At 38.5% G+C, this 22609-nt stretch overlaps 1 protein-coding gene and 1 non-coding gene across 2 annotated transcripts; one reads left to right on the top strand and one right to left on the bottom strand.

Moving 5' to 3' along the window:
* The first annotated feature begins 320 nt into the window (after positions 1-320).
* Positions 321-427, top strand: LOC112201206. The gene has a single exon (XR_002936662.1). It is a non-coding gene; the product is annotated as a small nucleolar RNA R71 (small nucleolar RNA).
* A 3278-nt stretch (positions 428-3705) lies between these two features.
* On the bottom strand, positions 3706-15950 carry LOC112199780. The gene is made up of 7 exons (XM_040518836.1): positions 15762-15950; positions 14892-14971; positions 5439-5608; positions 5000-5067; positions 4509-4603; positions 3853-3875; positions 3706-3728 (listed from the first exon to the last, which is right to left on the bottom strand). Exons 1-7 carry the CDS (start codon positions 15948-15950, stop codon positions 3706-3708), a joined length of 648 nt encoding a protein of 215 aa, XP_040374770.1.
* Positions 15951-22609: the final 6659 nt, after the last annotated feature.

Here is a 22609-nt window from a genome sequence, read left to right as displayed (position 1 = left end):
ATTGATCAGACATATGCCCTTGCATTGAGCACACTCCACATACCATAACTTGTCCCTTCATTCCCTGAGAAACAATAGAAGTAAGCCTGTTAATTTTATCTTCCAATTGAACCAATGTACTTACCTCATTAACTTTTTCACGTGTATGGGTGGACTTGGAACCGCCATATTGTTGTTGATTCAGGGCCCTATTCTCAATTAAGATCATTCCAGCTGCAGGTTCCTTGTCAACAAATGATCCTCCTGAAGCTGCATCGAGCATATCTCTTTCCAAGTTGGTGAGACCATCATAGAAGCAAGTGAGCAAGGTCTCATTCTTCATGCCATGTTGAGGGCATTGAGTGATGAGAGTTTTGAACCTTTCATAATACTCTGCATAGGACTCATCTTGCCCTTGTTGAATTCCACTTATCTTCTTCCTAAGCATGATGATCCGAGATGTAGGGAAATATTTTTCCAAAAATGCTTTCATCATGTCTGCCCAAGATGTGATGCGTCCACTTGGCAACTCATAAAGCCATTGCTTTGCCTTGTCAGCCAACGAAAATGGGAAGGCTTTCAACTTCAAGATTTGCTCATCAGCTCCTTGTGGCTTCATGCTTGTGCAAATGAACTGAAACTCCATTAAATGCTGATTGGGATCTTCCATAGAGTGTCCATGGAATGTAGGAAGACGATGAAGTAGCCCAGACTTCAACTCAAAGTCAGCTGTTGCTCCTTCAACTGCATCAGGGTAGGTTATACAAGTGGGGACACCACCTGGTGGAATCACAGAAGTTGAAAGTTGCCTAATGGTGAGAGCCATTGGTGGAGGTGTTGGCGTTGAAACTTGCTCTTGAAAGAGTGATGAGATGTCGTACACTTCTTCTTCTTCTTTTGGTGAAGACGAGCTTGCTTCCTTCAACTTGTTTTTGCTTCGAATTGTTTTCAGAAGTTCAGGATCAGAAGGAACAAGCTCGCCTTTTGGATTTTTCCTTGTATGCATAAACGAGTTGAAGTGCCTGAGGAACAAACAAGAATGGCGTTAGAACCCTAAGAAAAAAACGAAAAACAAGGGGAAATAAATGTAAGGGACGAAATTATGAAAAACTAACACAAAACAAATTTTATTTCAACTAGAACTCGTAAATCAAGTTAGAAAAGAAATAGAATTCTAATCGTTAACAAAAACTTTCTCTCTACGTCGTTCGGTAACTCCTTTCCAACACGACCAGGTAGGTAAGGAACGATTTTGGTGGAGACAAAGCTCACTTGAAAACACTTCTCGTATCCAGACCAATCCTAGACATCGTGTTGTAATAAGATGCGCCTAGAGGACGTAGAGATAGAGTCAACGTTAAAAACAAGAATTCCAAAACTATTCAAGTATGATTTACAACTTCTAACCGAAACTTGAATTAAACTAAAAATTAAAATTGTGAAAAATAAGTATTTTTCAATCCCCGGCGACGCGGCGCCAAAAATTGATACGCTAAAAACAAGCGCTCAACTTAACCCTGCAAGATGTAGTCGTTAGCAATATAGAGTAAGCAAGGATCGTTCGATGCCAAGGATTGAGGGTAACCAATTAATCACAAAGAAAAATAAACTAAGCTAAACTAACAAAGAACACAAAACAAAGAAACTAACTAAAAGAAAGGAAAACAAACGTAGAATAGGGAAAAGGAGAGAGGAAGCAACGAAATAAAAGAAGAAAGGAAAAAATAAATGTTTTGGGGGTTTTTAAGTTTTACGAAAATTAAAGGAAAACAAAGAAAGCAATTTCGAATTTTAAGTTGAAAAACAATATGGAGAAGACGTTAGAGACTCGGAAATCCACCACCAATTACTTTCGAACAATGTTAAGTTAACCTAGTTTCAATTACTAAGGTGTGAACAGAAATCAACCAAGAAACAAGTCGGAGCAGATCATGTCCCTTATTAATGTTTCCCTAATTACTTAGTCTACGTGAACGCACAATAGCTAAGCCTATCAAACATGCAATCAAGGTATAGAACGCTATCCTATCAACAACACATATAGTGTCAACATATTTGAAGCATTAAGATCTCATGGAAACGATTGATTATAGAGTTGCAGTCTAGTGTGGAACGCCTACCTAGCATGCTCTTCTAGTTGTTTAAAACATCAACTTTTGTTCAAAGCCTTGCATACTTGTGGATTAGAAAACAAAACGATTAGGTGAATTATTTTCTAAACCTAGCTCCAATTACATGCATAAATCCTATGTTCGCGACCATAAAACATACACATGCAAAAGTTTTCAATCAATCAGAGATAAACAACCAACCCACACCATAGATCAAGAAACTAAGTTTAATCAAACATATGTTCTACATAATTGGGGCTTCAAACCTCGCCCCTAACAGAAATTAACTAGCCACACATCGTCTTAAATTTAACAAATAAAAACATGAGTATTCGATTACAAGAGGATAAAAACCGTAAAGAGCAGAGTATGAGAGCCACGAATTCACTTTTAGGCAGCCTTAGATGCAGGCAATCCTTCAAGATGGGGCACGGCAGGAGTTTGATGGAGATGGATGGTGATGTGCACGGTTTTTCCTTCTTGAAGACTTGGGAATTTTTGAGACTTTGTGTGCTAGGGTTAGGAGCAGAAGAGGCGCTGTAGGATGGTCTGTCTCAACGTGTTATACTACTCTATATATATAGAATACACAGCCCTAGTTTCCTTTCCCAATTCTGCTTTGAAAGCCTCTCCTAATTGCTTGAGGATCACTCTACTTGGTGCATAATTAAATGATTTTCAAGCCTTAGTAATCTTCCCAAAATCTTGAGGAATCATTCTAGGACTCTCCTTCATGTTTGCAGCAGCAATAACCTTCCAAAAATGCCCCCAAAATTCGTCCACAAAAGATTTCTGCCAAACAGTCCTGTTTCGACTAGGTTTCGATTTCTTACTCTGAAGCTTCCTTCTTGGACAAGGAACGACTTCGTCTTGACAATTTTCTGGATGGTTCTTGACTCCCACGTGTTCTATGACATCATATCATCTAGAATGATCGATAACCTTCTGGAAAAACTCCAAGAAAATCGCCGGAAAAGATCTCCCAAAAAGCTTCGTGAAAAGCTGACAGTTTCTGCCTTATCGGGAAGCATACTTCGACTTTGATTTCCTACTGCCTCGTTGATGATTTTGACCTGTTCTTTGGCTGTAGTTGAAGTATAACATCATGTATTCAAGGATCGCTGGTCCTTTCTTCAAATGTGAAGCTGGAATGATGCAATAATTTCTCCTCAAAACCGTTCCCAGAAAGCTGATTCTGAAACTGCAGTTTTCTGCTTTGCAGCAACTGTTTTGCACAATGAATTCCGTGGACTTTCCTTGTAATTTCTGGCCAAATGGTTGATCAAACTTGGTCCTCTGCATCAGTACTTCATGTTTCATGGCTTCGTTGCTCCCTTTCAGCTCTTATTTCTCTTGAATCACTTCACGAACTACCTAAAAAGAAAATAAAGTTAAAACTGACTTTTTAAAGGAAATAGCTAAGAAAAGTGTAAGGGATTTCACACTATATTCGTCGCATTTATGCTCCTATCAAGCATTTAACTGACCTTTTTTGTTTAGAGTGCATGGAGCCATGTATGCAGTCCTGTAAAACATTTCAAGAATTGGTAACAATAGTTAGTCATAGAAACAGAATAGTTTAGATTGAAAGTTTAGTTTTTTGTTCTTTGGTTAATCATCGTGAATTGTCACATAAACCTTGTGTATGTAAAAAAAAAAAAAAAAAGCAACAAAACACATACCTCTTTTGCTCCCAAAGCCCGTCTCCTAAACTTGATCACAATCTCGGCACACACCTCTTCCAAAGCGAACCCAAGCGTACCTCCTAGAGATATCCAACCAGCCCTATATCCACCAGTAAAAGCACATTAAGTTCATTTATTAAATCAGAAATGTAATTGGTTTAGGACAAATAGCAACCAACAGAGTGTCTACAACTTCCCAAGCCTATAAACAATGAAGATCACTTGGATCTTTCATGGAAAATAAGGATCCAATTTGACTATAAACTGGAAATATTTACTACATAGACCATGTCCAAGTATAATGCAATCTTGCCCCCTGAAAAAGAGTAATTTATCTACTTGACTGACTATCAAAACAAAGAGGAATCGAAAACTGAACCATCTTGTCCCAAGCTCTAACACTCGATGAAAATCTTTAAACACTAACTTGACCGAAATTGGATTTATAATCACAGGTACAGTAGACCAGAAGCTAGAGAGAGAGAGAGAGAGCTGTTGTGTGAACCAAATGGTACAGAGAAGCAATTTGCCAAACTACCCATGATCAATCAAATGCATAAACTTTGAGAACTCGGATATCAAACAATCAAACATAATGACTCAAATGAATATAAATCATCAACCACAGTGATTCAAGTATCCAACAAACTTCTCACAAAAAAAAAAAAAACAGAGAAAAAAATTAAACTTTAACAAAAGAAGAACAAAACCCAGATAACAAAAGCTCTCAAACCTTGGGATTAAATTTCTCCTCTTATCTTTTCTTTTCCAGAACTGCGAGAAACACACCCAATCTCTTTGTTTCTCGATCGTGGTTGAGTTGATAGTCTGAAAATTGAATTAAAAAGTACTAATTAAATGAACAATTCATACAAAAATCTTTCTGTGATAGTTCATATTTCTGCTTCCTTTTCAAAAGGAAGAAAGTAAAAATGCTGATACGCAACCAATTCACCAACTAGAGTTGTTCTATTTGAAGTCTGACGCTAGAGCCCAATCACAACAAATACAATTTTCAGCTAATCAATTAAACAAAAATAAATACAATCAAATAACACACCTATTCTATTTGTTGTCAACCCAATCTTCCAGTCATAAACTCGAACCACTAAAAATGCAAAGCTCTGGATACAAAACAAAAAGAAACAACACCGATTATAATAGCTAGAAAACTGGGAGAAAAAAAAACCAATTCAAGAAAATCAGTTTAGAGTGTGTTGGTACCAAACCGAAATCCCACCAACCTTTCACGATCGTTGACGTACTATCCGACAGCACACTGTTCCCAAAATCTGTAAAATAAAATAGGAACAATTAAAACTTTACAACAACAGTTACCATAGTTGCAGATGCCATAAACTCGATTAGAAAAACAACACAGTTCACACCTATAAAAGCAGTAAATTTAAAACTTTATATAGGTAGACAAACCTAATCAAAATGAAACGGAGAAAAATACCGAACAAAACCATTTAAAAAGGGCATTGTTAAGCTTGGAAAGCAAAATAGATATTAATATCATGAAATGACTAACAACAGTTTAAAAATCCAATATATAAGTTATTACTTTGCAACAGAAATTGAAAAACTTCACCCAATAACAAAGCTTTTCATTTGAAGTTTTGTTCTGATGAATGTTATAAATCAAAATATCAGTGTGTACCTTCTCCAAAACAAACGTAAATTGATTTGTCCTTTCCTCCCTGAACCTTTACAGAGACTGCAAATGACAAAAAACTAATCTGACTTCTGCGTCTCACTTCTTCTTCTTTTCCTTCTTTCCCGTTCTCCTCTCTCTCTCTCTCTTCTTTGTTTCGCCTTCTGTCTTCCTCTGTATTGTGAAAACAACGAAATCCCAAAAGGAAAAAAGGCATTAGCTCAAATGAAACAAAAACCCAATCTCTATCCAGCTTTATCAAAGGCTAAAACTGATCCCATCTCCATCCAAACCAAAACTTAAACCCAAATGTAAGTATTTGGGCCAATACCGTTCAACACACACTTTCCTATCACCACTGGGAGATCAAAGATTACAGAATAATAGGAGAATACTTCTCCTGCAATTTAGGAAATCCAAAGGAACAAGAAGACGATTGCAGAATCAGATATTACAGCGAAAATCAAGGAAGATCGCCTCACTGATCTTGCGTTTAAGGTAGGACTCATACATATCATTTTACATGATTTGCATATCGGATAAATGATCTGATATGCTTATCTTCATTAAGGTGTTTTCATCTTGCAAGATTGGATATGCACGAAAATAAGGAAAATTATTTACTGTTTTAAAACCTTTACATGTATATCTTATTCAGTGATACAATAGGAGATTTGATTGAGGGGGAGTCTTGCTCCTCTATAAAAGGTTTCGAAACAGTTTTCTGTAGCAGGTTTTTTGACTCTAAAATAATTAGTTTTCGTTGTGTGTTGCTTAGCCTTCACATACTGTTTTTCATGTCAAAACTTCAACAGTTATTTATATAGTTTGATTTCTCACTACATGCATATCATGAGCCATATTTGTAAACAGTGAGATCAGTGAGTGTGTGATCCAAGCAACTGAGGGGGAGATCTATAGTATAGAGAATACACTAAGCATTGGCTATGTGTGTAGAATAGTTTCTGCAATTGTAAACAAGTTAGCATTGTGTGCTAGTAAAGTGATTGTGATCAATATCACTACTTGTTATTGTATTCTCTTTACACATAGTGGATTTATTTTTCGTGTAGGCTACGTAAACAGCCTCGCAGTGAAGTTTCCTCAGTGGAGAGGTTTACACTGCGTCAGCAAAAACTTGTGTTCGTTCTACGTGGATTGGTTGAATATTTAGTATTGTCTTTTATTCACATCATTGTTCCATCTGGTGTTTTCAATTGGCATCAGAGCGGGTTCTAGAACTGTCTAGTGATCCCAGGAAAGATGGAACACTCACGTGATAGGGCTGCTGGTGGATCTATAAATAGTCCTCCATGGTTCGATGGTGGATGTGAAAAATATACTCAGTGGAAGATATACATGAAATTATATCTCTATGCTCAAGATGAACATGTGTGGAATATTGTCGAAAATGGCTGGACTATACCTTTGGTAAAAGCAAAAGGAGAAAGCTCTTCCACTACAAATCCCAAACCAAGGAAGGACTGGACTAAGGAAGAAGTTCGTGATCTGCAAGCAGATTTCAAGGCCAAGAACAGCATTTTCACTGCCCTATCTGAACGGGAAAAACTAAGGATAAGTCACTGTGATACTGCCAAGCAGGCATGGGACCTTCTACAGACTACATATGAAGGAAATAAAAAGGTACGTGCACAGAAATTACAAGCACTGATCTTTGAATTTGAAACTATGACTATGGGAGATGATGAAACCATTGATGACTTCCATGGTAGAATTCTTAAAATTTCCGGTCAGTGTCGGAGTCTGGGAGCACCTTTCGATGAAGATAAGATTGTCAAAAAAATCCTCAGAGCCTTGCCAGAAAAGTTTCACTCAAAAGTCACTAGTATAGAGGATTCTTTTGACATTGATGAATATCCACTTGATGAGCTCATCGGCAATCTCAAAACCTATGAGATGAGGTTAAAACCTAAAAAGAAAAACAAGGGAGTTGCCTTCAAAGCCGTAAAAGGAGCAGAAGAAGAAGAAGAAACAATGGATCTCGCTCTACTAACGAAGGAATTCAAAAAATTTCTCAAAAGCAAGAACTCCACTAGAAATCCAAATGCTCCTAGGAAAAACTCTTATGGAGGAAGCAGCAGTAGCGGTGATTACAACAGCAGGAGTGGAAAAGGAAGCTTCAAGGGAAACCTCTCAGGAAAGCCGAAATGTTATGAATGTGGTGGCTATGGTCATATCTCTACTGACTGTGGAAACAGGAAGCATGGAAACAACAACAACAAGTCTCTTCTCTCAACTTGGAGTGATGATGAATCTCAAGAAGTTGAAAATCTGGCTCTTGTATCATCACTTCTACCTGATTCAGACAGTGACGAGGCCTTCTCTGATGATGAAACAAATGTCCGCTGCAGACAACTCTACAAAGCCTCAAAGGTTACTCTGCTTAGAAACCTGAATTTGGAAAAAGAAGTTGAATCTCTGAGAACCGAAAAAGCAAAGGTGGAGCGTCTATTGGAATCTTCGCACTCTGCATGGAAATTAGAGAAAAGCAAACCTATGAGTGATCTACTAGACGACCAAGAGCTGTTGGCATGGAAGATTGAAAAAAATGAGTGCCTCAACAGGATCAAATTACTAGAACTGGATGTTAAAGGACAACAAGCATTAAACCTGGAATTGTCGGCTAAAAATGAGTCTCTTCAAGATGAATTGAGATTGACTCAAGAAAGATTCACCAAGTTTGATGTCAGCTCCAACTCTATGTCAAAATTGCTCGGATCTGGAAAAGCTCCCCATGACACTTGTGGTTTAGGATACATTGGAGAGAATTCCAAAAGTACCAAATTTGTAAGAGCATCAAGACATTCTGGAGAAAAAGAAGAAGTCTCCACTAATGATCATGTCAAGATTGTGAAGGAAGGCAAGCCAATTCCAAACTGTCAGGTAAAAATTGACCAAGATTTCCCCACTGGTCAAAACAGGTACGCACACTCTAGAACTTTTGTTCCTATTTGTCATCACTGTGGTAAGATAGGCCATATCAGACCTAGGTGTAATGAAAGACTTTCAAACTCACAGTTCTCTCAAGAAAAATGTACGATTGAATCCCTACAGTTTGAGCTTAAAGAACAAAAAGAACTCATTAACAGACTAGCTGAAATTGTTTCTAAGAAGGACTTTCAAACTGAAAAAAGGAAAAAGATCTGGACCAAGAAAAATGAAAGCAATTATCTTAGTTCTTATGAAACTAATGATACATGTCTTTTCGCATGTGCAAGCAAAGCTCAACAAGGCTCTCACATTGAGGCAACTTGTTTGGTAGCCTTGACTGCATTAGCTGACAAGCGACGAGATTTCTGGTATGTTGACAGTGGTTGCTCCAGACACATGACTGGAGACAAATCTTGGTTCACATCCTTTGAGGATGAAAACACAACTGGATCAGTCACGTTTGGAGATGGAAGGAAGGCAAATATTCTGGCTCAAGGCACAGTAAACACTGCAGGTATACCTAATCTTAAAAATGTCTTATTCGTTGAAGGCTTAACTGCAAACCTGATTAGCGTCAGTCACTTGGCTGATGACTATGAAGACGTGTGGTTTAACAAACAAAGATGTTTGGTCTTAAATCAGAAAGGAGAAGGTATCATGGGAGGTAAGAGATCCACTGATAACTGTTATCATATTCAAGCTAATGAATCTTCTAGCGTGCAGTCTTGTTTGTCTGTAAAATCTACAGAGGAGACCTTTGAACTTTGGCACAGGAAGATGGGACATGTTAACTATCAGGACTTGCTGAAATTATCTTCCAAGCAATGTGTCAGAGGCTTGCCAAATTTAAGGGGCAAAACTGAAAAGATATGTGGAGAATGTAAAATCGGAAAACAAACAAAGGCACCTCACAGAGTGATAAATTCTACAACAACCTCAACAGTATTGGAGCTGTTACACATGGACCTCATGGGACCTACTCAATCTGAGAGTATTGGAGGTAAGAGTTATATACTAGTAGTTGTAGATGATTTCTCAAGATACACTTGGGTAAGCTTCTTAAAAGACAAGACTGAAACGTTTGAGTCTTTTAGACACTTGAGTCAAAAATTGATTGTTGAGAAGAACTCATCTAATACCAGTATAGTGAGAGTAAGATCAGATAATGGTACTGAATTTAAAAACTCTGCATTTTCTAACTATTTTCATGAGCTTGGTGTGTCACATGAATTCTCAGCTCCAATCACTCCACAGCAAAATGGTATTGTGGAAAGGAAAAACAGGGTATTGTTAGACATGGCTCGAGTAATGCTACATGCTGCAAGTCTCAGCACAAATTTTTGGGCTGAGGCTGTCAGCACTGCGTGCTATACAATGAATAGAGTCCTTCTCAGACCAGGTACTGAACAAACAGCATATGAGCTATGGAAAGGTAAGAAACCAAATGTGGGGTACTTTCATATTTTTGGAAGTCCTTGCTACATTTTACGAGATAGAGAACACCTCGATAAATTTGATGCTAGAAGTGATGATGGTGTGTTCTTGGGATATTCTCCGAACAGTAGAGCTTATCGAGTTTACAATAAAAGAACTCGAATTATTATGGAATCTATTAATGTCTCTATTGATGATCAATGTATGAAACAGGAAGAATCATTTGCTGATCCGTCTCCCTATTCTGTTACACAACCTCAGAACACAGAACATCCAACTGCAGAAGAAGGAGAAGAAATCTCTGAAAGCATTTTCGAACCAGCTCCAAATCCAAGGAGAGGGTTCAAGCAAGTTCAAAAGGACCACTCCACTCAAGATATCATCGGAAATCTAACAGATGGAACAACCACCAGGAGAAAAGCTACAGCACAGGTAAACCCCTCCGAGGTAAGTCAAGAGAATGTGTTCCTATGTTTTGTTACCAAAAATCTGCTAAGCATGAATATTATCTCTCACTTTGGTTTTGTGTCCATTATTGAACCAAAGAACATTAAGGAAGCCTTGTTGGATGATAACTGGATTAATGCTATGCAGGATGAGCTAAATCAGTTTACTAGGAATGATGTGTGGTATTTAGTACCTCGACCTAGAAATTGCAATATCATAGGAACCAAATGGATTTTCAGAAACAAAAGTGATGAAAAAGGGAATGTGATTAGAAACAAAGCCAGACTAGTTGCTCAGGGATATTCTCAGGTTGAAGGTCTTGACTTTGACGAGACCTTTGCTCTTGTAGCTAGACTAGAATCAGTTCGTTTACTTCTCTCTATAGCATGTCATCTCAAGTTCACCTTATTTCAAATGGATGTCAAAACTGCCTTTTTGAATGGGATCCTTCAGGAAGAAGTTTATGTAGAACAACCTCCGGGTTTCAAAGATCCACATAACTTAGATCATGTCTACCGACTCAAGAAAGCCCTGTATGGTCTGAAGCAGGCTCCCAGAGCCTGGTATGAACGGCTTTCTACACATCTTGTGGAAAAAGGGAATACCAGAGGCTCCATTGACAAAACATTGTTTGTCAAACGAACTAAAAATGATATTATCATTGCTCAAGTGTATGTTGACGATATTGTTTTTGGTTCCACATCCAAATACCTTGTCAAAGAATTTCAATCCGTCATGGAAAGTGAACTTGAAATGAGTATGTGTGGTGAACTAACCTTCTTTCTTAGATTGCAAGTAAGACAGATGAATACAGGACTGTTTCTATCTCAAACCAAATACGCTGAGAATTTGATCAAGAAATTTGGTCTCGAATCTAAGAAGACAGTGAGCAATCCCATGAGTACCACTACTAAGCTGCATGAAGACCAGGAAGGGAAATCCGTTGATCCGACACTCTTTCGTAGCATGATTGGAAGTTTACTGTATCTTACTGCCAGTCGACCTGATATTTCCTACAGTGTGGGAGTATGTGCTCGCTTTCAAGCAAATCCCAAAGAATCCCACTTAGAAGCTGTCAAAAGAATCATTCGATACATTTCAGGTACAGTCACCTGTGGTATTTTCTATACATTCGATACTAACGTGGAGATCGCAGGGTACTCTGATGCTGACTGGGGAGGCAACCTAAAGGATAGGAAAAGCACTTCTGGAGGCTGTTTCTTTATTGGCAACAATCTTGTAGCTTGGCATAGCAAGAAACAAAATTGCATTTCCTTATCCACTGCAGAAGCTGAATATGTTGCTGCTGGGAGCTGTTGCACACAACTGCTGTGGATGAAACAAATGCTTCATGACTATGGTATTTCTCAAGGTAAGTTGTCTATCTTCTGTGATAATACAAGTGCCATTAACATCACAAAGAATCCTGTTCAACATTCTCGAACAAAACACATTGATCTTCGATATCATTTCATTAGGGATTTGGTTGAGCAAAACATTCTTGAATTAAGCTTTATGCCCACTGAGAGTCAACTTGCTGATCTATTCACTAAACCTCTTGACACTGCTAGGTTTGAAATGTTGAGAAATGCCCTTGGAATATGTTCTAAGCAGTAAGGTACTAGAATGTCTGTCCAATGTTGATTGAGAGATTAATGTTCTTAGTACACTTGGACCACCATCACTCGTGAACTGCATATGTTTTCAACTATGTAAATTCTCTGACCATGCCTTATTCTGGACTAATGCTTCTGTAATCATGATTAGTCATTGACTCACGTCGCATTACTGTGTCATTCAAAAATTACTTTATGTGGTGGCAAGTTTCGTGTTCATTTTCATGGGAGAATATTTGAAGAGGCAAAACGTTTAATATGCTCAGATGGCTAATTTTCTACTCTCAAAGTAATCAGGTCCTTGTTGTGGTGAACTTTCAAGGATTTGTAAGAAACGAGAATGATTATCTGTATCCTATCACTCAAAGTAATCAGATCTTGGTTGTGGTGAACTTTCCAAGGTTTGCAAGAAACGAGTTGGTCCGTGCACTGTGTATGTCTAATATGAAACTTCAAACAACCACTCGAGACTCTCTTCTTGGAGCATCCTTGCTATGCTCAGTACCCTAAGATCATCTGGTCTGGGAGTTGCTAAGACGAGTCTTGCTACATGAGTTCTTGTTTACACCATAAAGAAGTCTATGCCTCAAATCATAGGTATCTGGGAACAATGTGTCCCACTCCCTCTCGGAGTTCTCCTGAGCTTGATCTATGTGTGCCGTTTATCCTCTTCACTTCTTCTCTCCTTCACTGAACATGTTTCACGCCCCATGTACTGCTCATGAGCTTGATCTATGCGTACACTAGGTCATGATTAATCATGAGTACACATCATATTTGTTGATGGAATACATCATGGTCTCTACATGAAAATATGTTATGTTCATTAATTGATTCATGCTCCTTGTGTTTCCACTCTGCTTTAATCTCTCTATTCGATATGACCACTGCATTCATTACCTTAATACTTAGCTCAAGAATAGATTGTGTGATACGTTCGCTGATTTTGTGCTTCTAGTTGTCTCTTTGCATTCTGACTTAATTGCACTTACTTCTCTTATTGGTTACGCCTAAATTAAGAAGGAGACGAAACCTGCATGCGTGTATCTAGGAGAAATCAATTGTCATAACTCCTCTCCTTTTTGTGACGCTATCCCAATCGGTGTATCTTTTGGTTTTCCCAAACCCTACCGGCTCTATATATCTAGTCTCTTCTGTCTCTCGGATGTTATTCTTGTTTGTCTCAGTGTGCAGGTTAACTCATCATGGTTCGCACAAAGATCACCACTCGCCTTGGCGGACACCGGCGTCTTCCTCCTCCTGATGAGGGTCGTCAGGCCGCTGCCCGAGCCGGCATCCTTCATCCCGGCATGCACCGTGAACGCAGCCGGAGCCCTCTTCGTCGTCCCTCTCCTTCTGGTGCCCCCTCTGCTGTTCCTCCTCCTCCTGTTTCCCTGGATAGCCTTCGTGACTCCATCCTGGTGACTGACTGGCGGCTTGCCTGTCTTACTACTGACATGGACGACATGCACTCTCTTCTGGTTCGTACTCATCATGCCGTAACCAACCTCACCAAGGAAATCCGGAACCTGCAGCGCCACCCTCCCGGGTTTGACGCTCCCGGTCCCTCCACCGCTGTTCCGGCAGCAGTCGCCCCTGCGGAGAGCTCGACCTCGATGGATAGCGAGGAATTTCACGACCATGTCATCAAGCTTATGGAGGAAGTCGAAGGGCATTCCCCTTCAAAGGGGGAGAAGTGATTTCTTTTTACTTTGAACTTTTTGTTTTTTCTATCTTTTTTAAACTCTGTTGGACAATGTCTATTTTTGCTTTTGGGGTGTAAGTGCATAAGCACAAACTAACTAGGATGCTTTTTAGTTTATCATATTTTGTGATATTCACTTCTGGCTACTTGGATTCGGAAAAGGATGGAAACTGATTCCTTGATCCAAGAAGCCACTCTTTGTTCTCCTTTATTATCTGTAATGATCTATGATGCAGGGGTTCAAGCAAGAAAAACATCATGTGTTGAATGGGAATGCCCAAAGGGGGAGATTGTAAGTATTTGGGCCAATACCATTCAACACACACTTTCCTATCACCACTGGGAGATCAAAGATTACAGAATAATAGGAGAATACTTCTCCTGCAATTTAGGAAATCCAAAGGAACAAGAAGACGATTGGAGAATCAGATATTACAGCAAAAATCAAGGAAGATCGCCTCACTGATCTTGCATTTAAGGTAGGACTCATACATATCATTTTACATGATTTGCATATCGGATAAATGATCTGATATGCTTATCTTCATTAAGGTGTTTTCATCTTGCAAGATTGGATATGCACGAAAATAAGGAAAATTATTTACTGTTTTAAAACCTTTACATGTATATCTTATTCAGTGATACAATAGGAGATTTGATTGAGGGGGAGTCTTGCTCCTCTATAAAAGGTTTCGAAACAGTTTTCTGTAGCAGGTTTTTGACTCTAAAATAATTAGTTTTCGTTGTGTGTTGCTTAGCCTTCACATACTGTTTTTCATGTCAAAACTTCAACAGTTATTTATATAGTTTGATTTCTCACTACATGCATATCATGAGCCATATTTGTAAACAGTGAGATCAGTGAGTGTGTGATCCAAGCAACTGAGGGGGAGATCTATAGTATAGAGAATACACTAAGCATTGGCTATGTGTGTAGAATAGTTTCTGCAATTGTAAACAAGTTAGCATTGTGTGCTAGTAAAGTGATTGTGATCAATATCACTACTTGTTATTGTATTCTCTTTACACATAGTGGATTTATTTTTCGTGTAGGCTACGTAAACAGTCTCGCAGTGAAGTTTCCTCAGTGGAGAGGTTTACACTGCGTCAGCAAAAACTTGTGTTCGTTCTACGTGGATTGGTTGAATATTTAGTATTGTCTTTTATTCACATCATTGTTCCATCTGGTGTTTTCACCAAATCACCATCATTTACATGTTAATATACAAATTCAAACACAAAGAACTCATTCAAACCACAATCCGAGACAACTGAAGAAAACCCAAATCAAACACATACCTATTAATTCTTCTATCAAAACCTTCCTCAACCCAAACCGTCCTCTGACAGTCGACCAAAATCTTCAATCTTTCCTCTTCTTTCTCCTACCCAAGCGGTCTACGATCAAAATCGGAAATCCCACATCAAATCCATAATTCAAAACCCCAAATTTTAAATCAAATCTAGCACACAAACTCTGTAAACCAAACCTTCTGTACTTGTTATCAGCCCAACGTTAGTATCTGGCAGCTTCACGGATGCAGTTGAAATAGTCACACAATCAAGATCGATACCTGTGTTCGACGACTCTCTATTCGCAACTATTAGGGTATGAACCCCAACGAAGAAAGAAATTGCACAAGGAAGAAAATAACGCAAGAAGAAATACTGATATATTGATAGATGATGAAAGGAGTACAGAGTTCTGGTTTATATAACCCAAGGATGAGCTACCTACCATTGGCTACAATAACAACCCAGCTAATTAATGACTTAACCCAAATTAACCTGATCAATGACTAATTAACCCACTGCACACGTGCACATCACATGACACATAATGAGCTCTCCTACTCGGAACAAGAATGCCTATTTAAGCCTATTTTCATAACAATGCAGCCCTCTTAACAGAAACTTGTCCTCAAGTTTCACACTCTGAGGCAAAATCTGGACATCTCTAACCAATGCCTTGAACTAATCAAGATGAACCCTTGCTGCAGTCACACTGTCATATGTAGAATTTTCCTTGATCAATTCTTTGTCCCTGCTTGAGAACTCCAGAACTTCATCAACTTTAATTATCAGTATGGAGAAACAAAGGGAACTAATAACAGTCATGTGAGTGTGCACGGATTTTGTATTCTCCCATGTCCAAGTCTGCAACATTTTTCTTACCAAGTCCAGCAAGAGTTGCAAGCAAAGTATATCATATATAAATCCTTTTCCCACATCATAAATTCCATATGGCAGCAACATAGCTTTCTCAGCAAATTCATTAGTGTGTGCTTTTTCTATAGTCTTCATCACACCACGAGCAGTCACACACATAACTAGTGCCACAGAAAGAAGAAAAGTAGTAGCCATTGGGATAGCTGGAGGAAAACAATACCTTAAAGAAACATATAGCCAACTCGCAAGCATATTCATCAAAACTGAGGGTCTATAACCATATACACCAATGTCTCCTGGAATACTTGGCCCCATCAAGCAAGAAATGTACTCACTTGCAACAAGTTCGAATAGACCCCCATATGAGAACCTTGTGAAGATACCTGATCATCAAGAAATTTTGTACTCTAATAGCAAGCTCTCATGCCATTTGATAGAATCAATTCAGTAGCTTCATTTAAAAGCAACTGAATAATAGCACTTGCAACAATAGCCTTGGCATTTGCTTGATCAATCTGACATTCATTTTGCAGCAACTCCAAACTTGTAAATGCTCCTCCCATGACAAACACAATAACAGAAGTTACGAAAAATTAAAGCTGCTGATCTGCCTTAACAAGCTCCTTCAACCACGTATTTAGAGTAGCCAAAATGCCAAATTCTGAAATTGCACACAAGAACCAGTTGACTATTGCTGCCATTTCTCTAAGTTTTCCCTTGCCAACAAGTGTAAGAACTTTCTTTATGAACTCACAGAGTAATAAGCAACAAATGAGCCATCGACTTATAAGTAAATGGTTCTTCTCATCAGCTTCCATGAGAAACACTTTGGCAGATGAAATTTTTATTGATGTGAGTGAAGAAGTAATCTGCTTCTCTTGAAATGAAGAAGCTAGCTTTACACACCAACTCAGTATAGGAGCATAAGAGAAATGCGTGGGAAACATCTCATGTTGTCTCATGTTCCTGTACGTGAAAACTTCCTTATCTTGAGAATTGATTGAAAAACCTGCCATCTTGGTGTTCCAACAAGCATCTAAATCTTGCATGTTATGAAATATGTGCTTTTGCCTCCATGTGATCTTGATTCTGGAAGTAACCAGAGAGTATGACATTCCATGAACTCACATTAGAGCATAAGATGTTATCAAACAATTGATGGCCACTTTTTGTATCACCAAACTTGACACATGCTGCAATCAAATTGACATTCCAAGAAAAAATACTAACTTCAGGTATAATAGCAAAAATCTTCTCAAAATTACCGGCATCATCATCTTTGTGTAAGTTAGCTGCTGGACAGATCTAGTTTTCATAAGGATCAGCAAATTGAACAGTAACTAGAGTATTTGCCACAAGATGTTCTTCTATGAGTCTCTCTCTGCTGTGGTTTCCAGACTCTCCACTCCCATCACAGTTTCCATCTTTATAATTATCATCCGGACCAATTGAGTGGGTAGTTTGATTTATTCTAGCATCACTAGCATCAAAGTTCACTTGTAAAGACTTATTGGATTTATCATAACATTCATGTCCTTCAACATGCACACTTTTAATCATTGGCTTGATATTGCTGACATCTGCTTCAAGGTTAGCTTCCAAACCATGCATTTGGGATGAACTTGAATGGAAAATGCTCAATTTCTCGTCAAAAACCAGTTGCTTGACATCGTTTTGCTTATCATCAAACCCATCACTATTTACTCCATGTTCAGAATCTGCAGACCACTCCCACTGTGATTGTTGTTGCTCATTATTTGTCGAGCCATAAACACTAGGTCTGTGTGGTATTGAGGGCTAATTTGGCGATGACAGATAGTTGGAAGAGTCGTGACAATAGATAATGTTTCGCAATACAAGCTCTCAAGAAGTATCGAGTCCGGAGCTGTTGTCAGAACTGGACAATGTAATGTCTGATCCAATAGAGACCGTGTGGTTGCACTCAACATTTTGAGTAGTCTTATTGATTGTCTCATAAACTAAAACGCTTTCATCTGCATCATTATTGCTCAAGTGTCTTTTCAAGCTATTATCCTGAGATTTAACTTTGGCATCTTCACAGCCTTCTACCTCTCTCTGATCAGAATTTGCTTGTAACTTTTCAATCGAAACATGCAATACTGCACTTGAATTCTTAAGAGAAAGAGACACAGAGGAAGCTTTAGTAGCCTCAAAATACTCGGCAAAATCAACAGAAACCTCCCCAAGAACACTTGCTTTAGTAGATCCAGTTGAAAGAACCAAACTATAAAGTCTCTCCTTAATCTTCCCGGTTCTTGGCTCCTGGTCGAATTTAACAGTTTCATAAACCGGATTTTCCCATCTACAGCTCCCATCTCGAACCACAACTTTATCTAATTTCACAGTTGGCTTTCCCACATCGCCAGGGATCATAGATACCATCAATGCCTCCACACTCAATTTTGGCACCTGCTTCTTACCTTCAATGAAACCACCGTTGTTCTGCTTAGCACTGACAGAACATATTGCCATCTCATCAGAAGCATCAAGAACTTCACGATGAGTAGTGAGTCCTCCACCTTTGTCTCGAATGCTCATAGGAGCAATAATAGCCCTTCCTGCATTACACAACCCGGTCCTTCTTGCATCACACAACCCTTCTGAGTTCGGCATTTTATCGAACAGTTGGAGGGCATGAAATTCTGGCATTCCATTGCTAAGCTGCTCCTTATCTTTAACTAGACCACCCTCGTCCTGCTTAGCAATGACACACTCAAGCTCATTGAACTCTCTACCATCTCCACTAGTCACCTCAGCCCTATTCTCGACATTCTTCCCAGTCTCTAATTTCTCATCAATACCATTAACACCAAACACAAAACCCATACCACCACAATCATCCTTGTGACAATTGAACGGATTAGAAACACTTGTGTTAGTGCCACTTACCGAGCAAAAGGATGCAGGGGAACTATTCGACTGAGTATAAATGGAGCCGTCAAGCAGAGGAGGAGGCTTCGTGGTGGGTTATGCCAGCGGTGGAGAGTTGATTTGGAGTCGCGAGCTATGGATTTTGGGTGAATCGGCGGAGGAGCGCCGTCTAACAGAGGAAGCGGGCTGGAACTGCGCCAGTGGTGGAGGGGTCACGACCCGATCTGTGTGGGCCGGCTCCATCACCTGAGCTGGTCGCTTTAATTGAAATTGTCTCAACTCGTTGATTATCTCGGATCGGAACGACGCGATGGTTTTCTCGAGTTCATGGCGCCACGCAGCTGTCCTTTCCGCACTTGTTCTTTTGCGACTTAGATCCTCTTCCTCCAAACTTCATTGAGGTCAGGTGGACGCATCGGTGCTGACGAGTATGGTGGTGGATTCCCAGTGCTCAGCGGCTCTATGAGGTGGGCTCTGATACCAGTTGTTAGGGTATGAACCCCAACGAAGAAAGAAATTGCACAAGGAAGAAAATAACGCAAGAAGAAATACTGATATATTGATAGATGATGAAAGGAGTACAGAGTTCTGGTTTATATAACCCAAGGATGAGCTACCTACCATTGGCTACAATAACAACCCAGCTAATTAACGACTTAACCCAAATTAACCTGATCAACGACTAATTAACCCACTGCACACGTGCACAGCACATGACACATAATGAGCTCTCCTACTCGGAACAAGAATGCCTATTTAAGCCTATTTTCATAACAGCAACAGTGTAGCTTAGGTTTCTGTCAAGCCCAGAATCCGGGTCAAATTTTTTTTTAATATTTTCCAGAAATCCGAGGTGTGAGTAAAAATAAAAATAAACGAATAGAAAAATAAAATCGACACTTTGATAATGGAATTGACTTCTCATTTCGGTATAAGGATAAATCCAACTCACGATTACTAAGAGTACTCACTTTCGGAATAATGATCTTACATAAGCAAAACTCCAACTAACTCTAATTGCTTTCGATCACTAATCTTCATAGTTCTTGTGTTTAATAACCTGCAAGACTGTTAAGGGGTGAGCTCAACCTGTGGCTCAGTAGGGAGCTATTTCTCTTCACACAAAAGATAACCAAACAATCATCATATGGTATGCATGAATGCATGTTCTATTCCCGATAATTCACACAGCAGAATAAACTGAGCCTACATGTCCCATACCATGTATTTTACCACGAAGGTGACTCAGAGTACTCAACTATATGAACTAACCCCCACCCAAAATCAATCCCCCTAACCCTCTTTTGCTAGTCATCTTGTCCATGCCCCTTTCGCCAGTCCCGAATTACCCTTTCAATCCTATACTAATTGCGCATTAACAATGGGCATACCTGAGATCTGGTACCTGCTGAGGTTATGGACTCAACTACGCAAAAGATAAATTTTAACTTTCTTATATCGATAACATTATACATATCACCATCGCCACCCTTATACTTCATATGTACTCAATGGATGATGCATCAATTAATAATATATACTTCGCAATGTAATTGCATCAAATATTCATTCATTCCATAACAAACATGTCAGGCAACATATATGCATACAATACAATTGAGTAGAGGTTCCCCAGATCCCCCTACCTGGATTTCAAGCTATTGTATAGATACATGTTCCTGCATAAAAAGTAAATATCAAAGTACAATTCACATTTCCTATGCATAAGCACATAAATTATTCTAAACACAAAGCTATGATTCTGCCTTAGGAACATACTTCAATATCGAGCTTATGTCTTAAGAAAATGGTACCTAAAATCTAACATTTGAAGTGCTAACTAACCAACCAAAATGTCTTGCAGATTTATTGTGAAGGAAAACTGATTTCACAATGACATAAGTATCTCATATGAATTCAGTAAATAGCGTCACAAGTTTTGTTAAAAATAGAAGAATCTCTATGTTCAGTTGGTGGTCGATCTAAACAAGTTTGAATACAGGAAACTATTGAAACGAAATGGAACAAACAGAAACATAATGAAAATTGCAGAATTTCCTGATGCAGATCCTCAACTTCGAAAAATCATAACTTACTCTAGAAAAGTCTTTTTCATGAGATTTCAATTCTAAAATGATCTTTGAGATGTCTACTGAAACTTTCATGAAGACATCAACTTCAAATACCCAGCAAAAATGTACAGTTTTTAGTAAAAAGAAAACTGGGTCAAAAACAACAGATTGCAGATCTCTGTTTTTAGCCTCAAAATTAACCACTGAATCTTACATGAAATTGTATGAAACTATACAGATATCAAGCTTACATTATAAGCTTTCAACACATGCAAATGGTTTGTAAAATGAAAGTCTAGATCAAAGGATATGGTTGCTCAAAGTTAACTAAATGATTATAATGCAGAAACTTGTTCTAGCTTTCTCCAATGCCTACAAACTAATGTTTGAGGTTACTGCTCAGTCTAAGGTTGTTAAACTGATGCATATAGGTTCTTTGATCACTCTAACCTCTTGTTGTTAAGACAAAACAAGAAATCTAACCTAAAAAGCAACCTAAGAATTACTCAGGACACCCATTCTTATGGAACCAGTTCTCTAATCATCTTGATTTGTTTCTAAGCTTACATTCTGTTTGAAAATCATTTAGGTTACTAATTGTGCAGAAGCTTAAACCCATTTAGACAAGAGCTAAGCTAAACATAATAACAAGAATAACAATTGGAATAGCTTATAGGATTGAATTCACCTTTGAATCCCATTCAGAATATAAATCAAACTACTCTTGTTAATTCCTCCTTCCTTCACTTCAGGTATCTCTCTCACGTCTCATGTTTCTCTCTTCTATTTTCTCTTCCAATCCTAATTCTGTTTCTTCTTTCTTTTCCTCTAATCTCCTCTATCCTATCTCTCTCTCTCTCTCTCTCTCTCTCTCTCTCTCTCTCTCTCTCTCTCTCTCTCTCTCTCTCTCTCTCTCTCTCTTTTGTTTTCTTCTTTTCTTTCATGCTCCTAATCTCCTATTCCTCACGTCCTTTACTTTCTCTCTTTAGTTTCCTTCCTGTTTGTTTCTTTCTTTCCATTCTACTCCGGCCGTTATCTCTATCTCCCTCACTCTCACGTTAAGTTCTATTGTACAGTGACTATGAATAAGGTAGATAGCTCCTATTTATACTAGTATGGTTCTTGGCCATCAAGTAAAACAATTATAATAAAATCTGCGTATAGATGTGTTTGTCCATACCTATCACTTAATGACTTAATCACTAAGCATTCAATAGATATACTTGTACAATCCTATCTCTTAATAGAAACCTTCATCAGTAAGTATTGCAGAGATAGGTATGAAAGCTCTTATCCCTTTATAACTTAATGACCAAGGTTATATATAAAAACATATAGGAAGAAAATAAGCTTTATTTCTACAATCTGGGGATATCCATGTGATAGCAGTAGACTAGAAGTTTTAATGATGGATAAATAGAGCTTGAGCTATAAATTGAGTGATGCCACCTCAAGCTACTAGCTAGCTTAGTCTACAGGTTGAACAACACCTATAATTCCTAACTTTGCATAATCACCCAAATAGAATACTTACTCACACTTGGATACGAACAATGACTAATAAGAGATTCATTGATTGGGTTTATAAGGTCTCATCCGAAAATGTTTAAACCAATTGAGTAAAACTAGCTTCCTCGCAAGTCTACATGTAATAGGTAATAGACTTCTCGAACACACACACGCTAACACACACACACAACCTAGTAAAGAAAATATTATCACACGATCTAATATATAGTTAAAATTTCGGGTTGTTACAGTTTCGCACGGACCTCTTCCCAACCCTAATGATCGATCGATACACAGAAGAACAAAAAAAAACTCTCAAAACACACCCGATTTCTTTATCTCTCTCTATCTCTCAATCGTTCTTGATTATTGATAGGAATG

Source organism: Rosa chinensis, chromosome 4, assembly GCF_002994745.2.
Source record: "Rosa chinensis cultivar Old Blush chromosome 4, RchiOBHm-V2, whole genome shotgun sequence".
Classification (NCBI taxonomy): Eukaryota; Viridiplantae; Streptophyta; class Magnoliopsida; order Rosales; family Rosaceae; genus Rosa; species Rosa chinensis.
The sequence above is the reverse complement of the archived record's forward strand: the minus strand, read 5'-3'. Positions and strand labels throughout refer to the sequence as shown.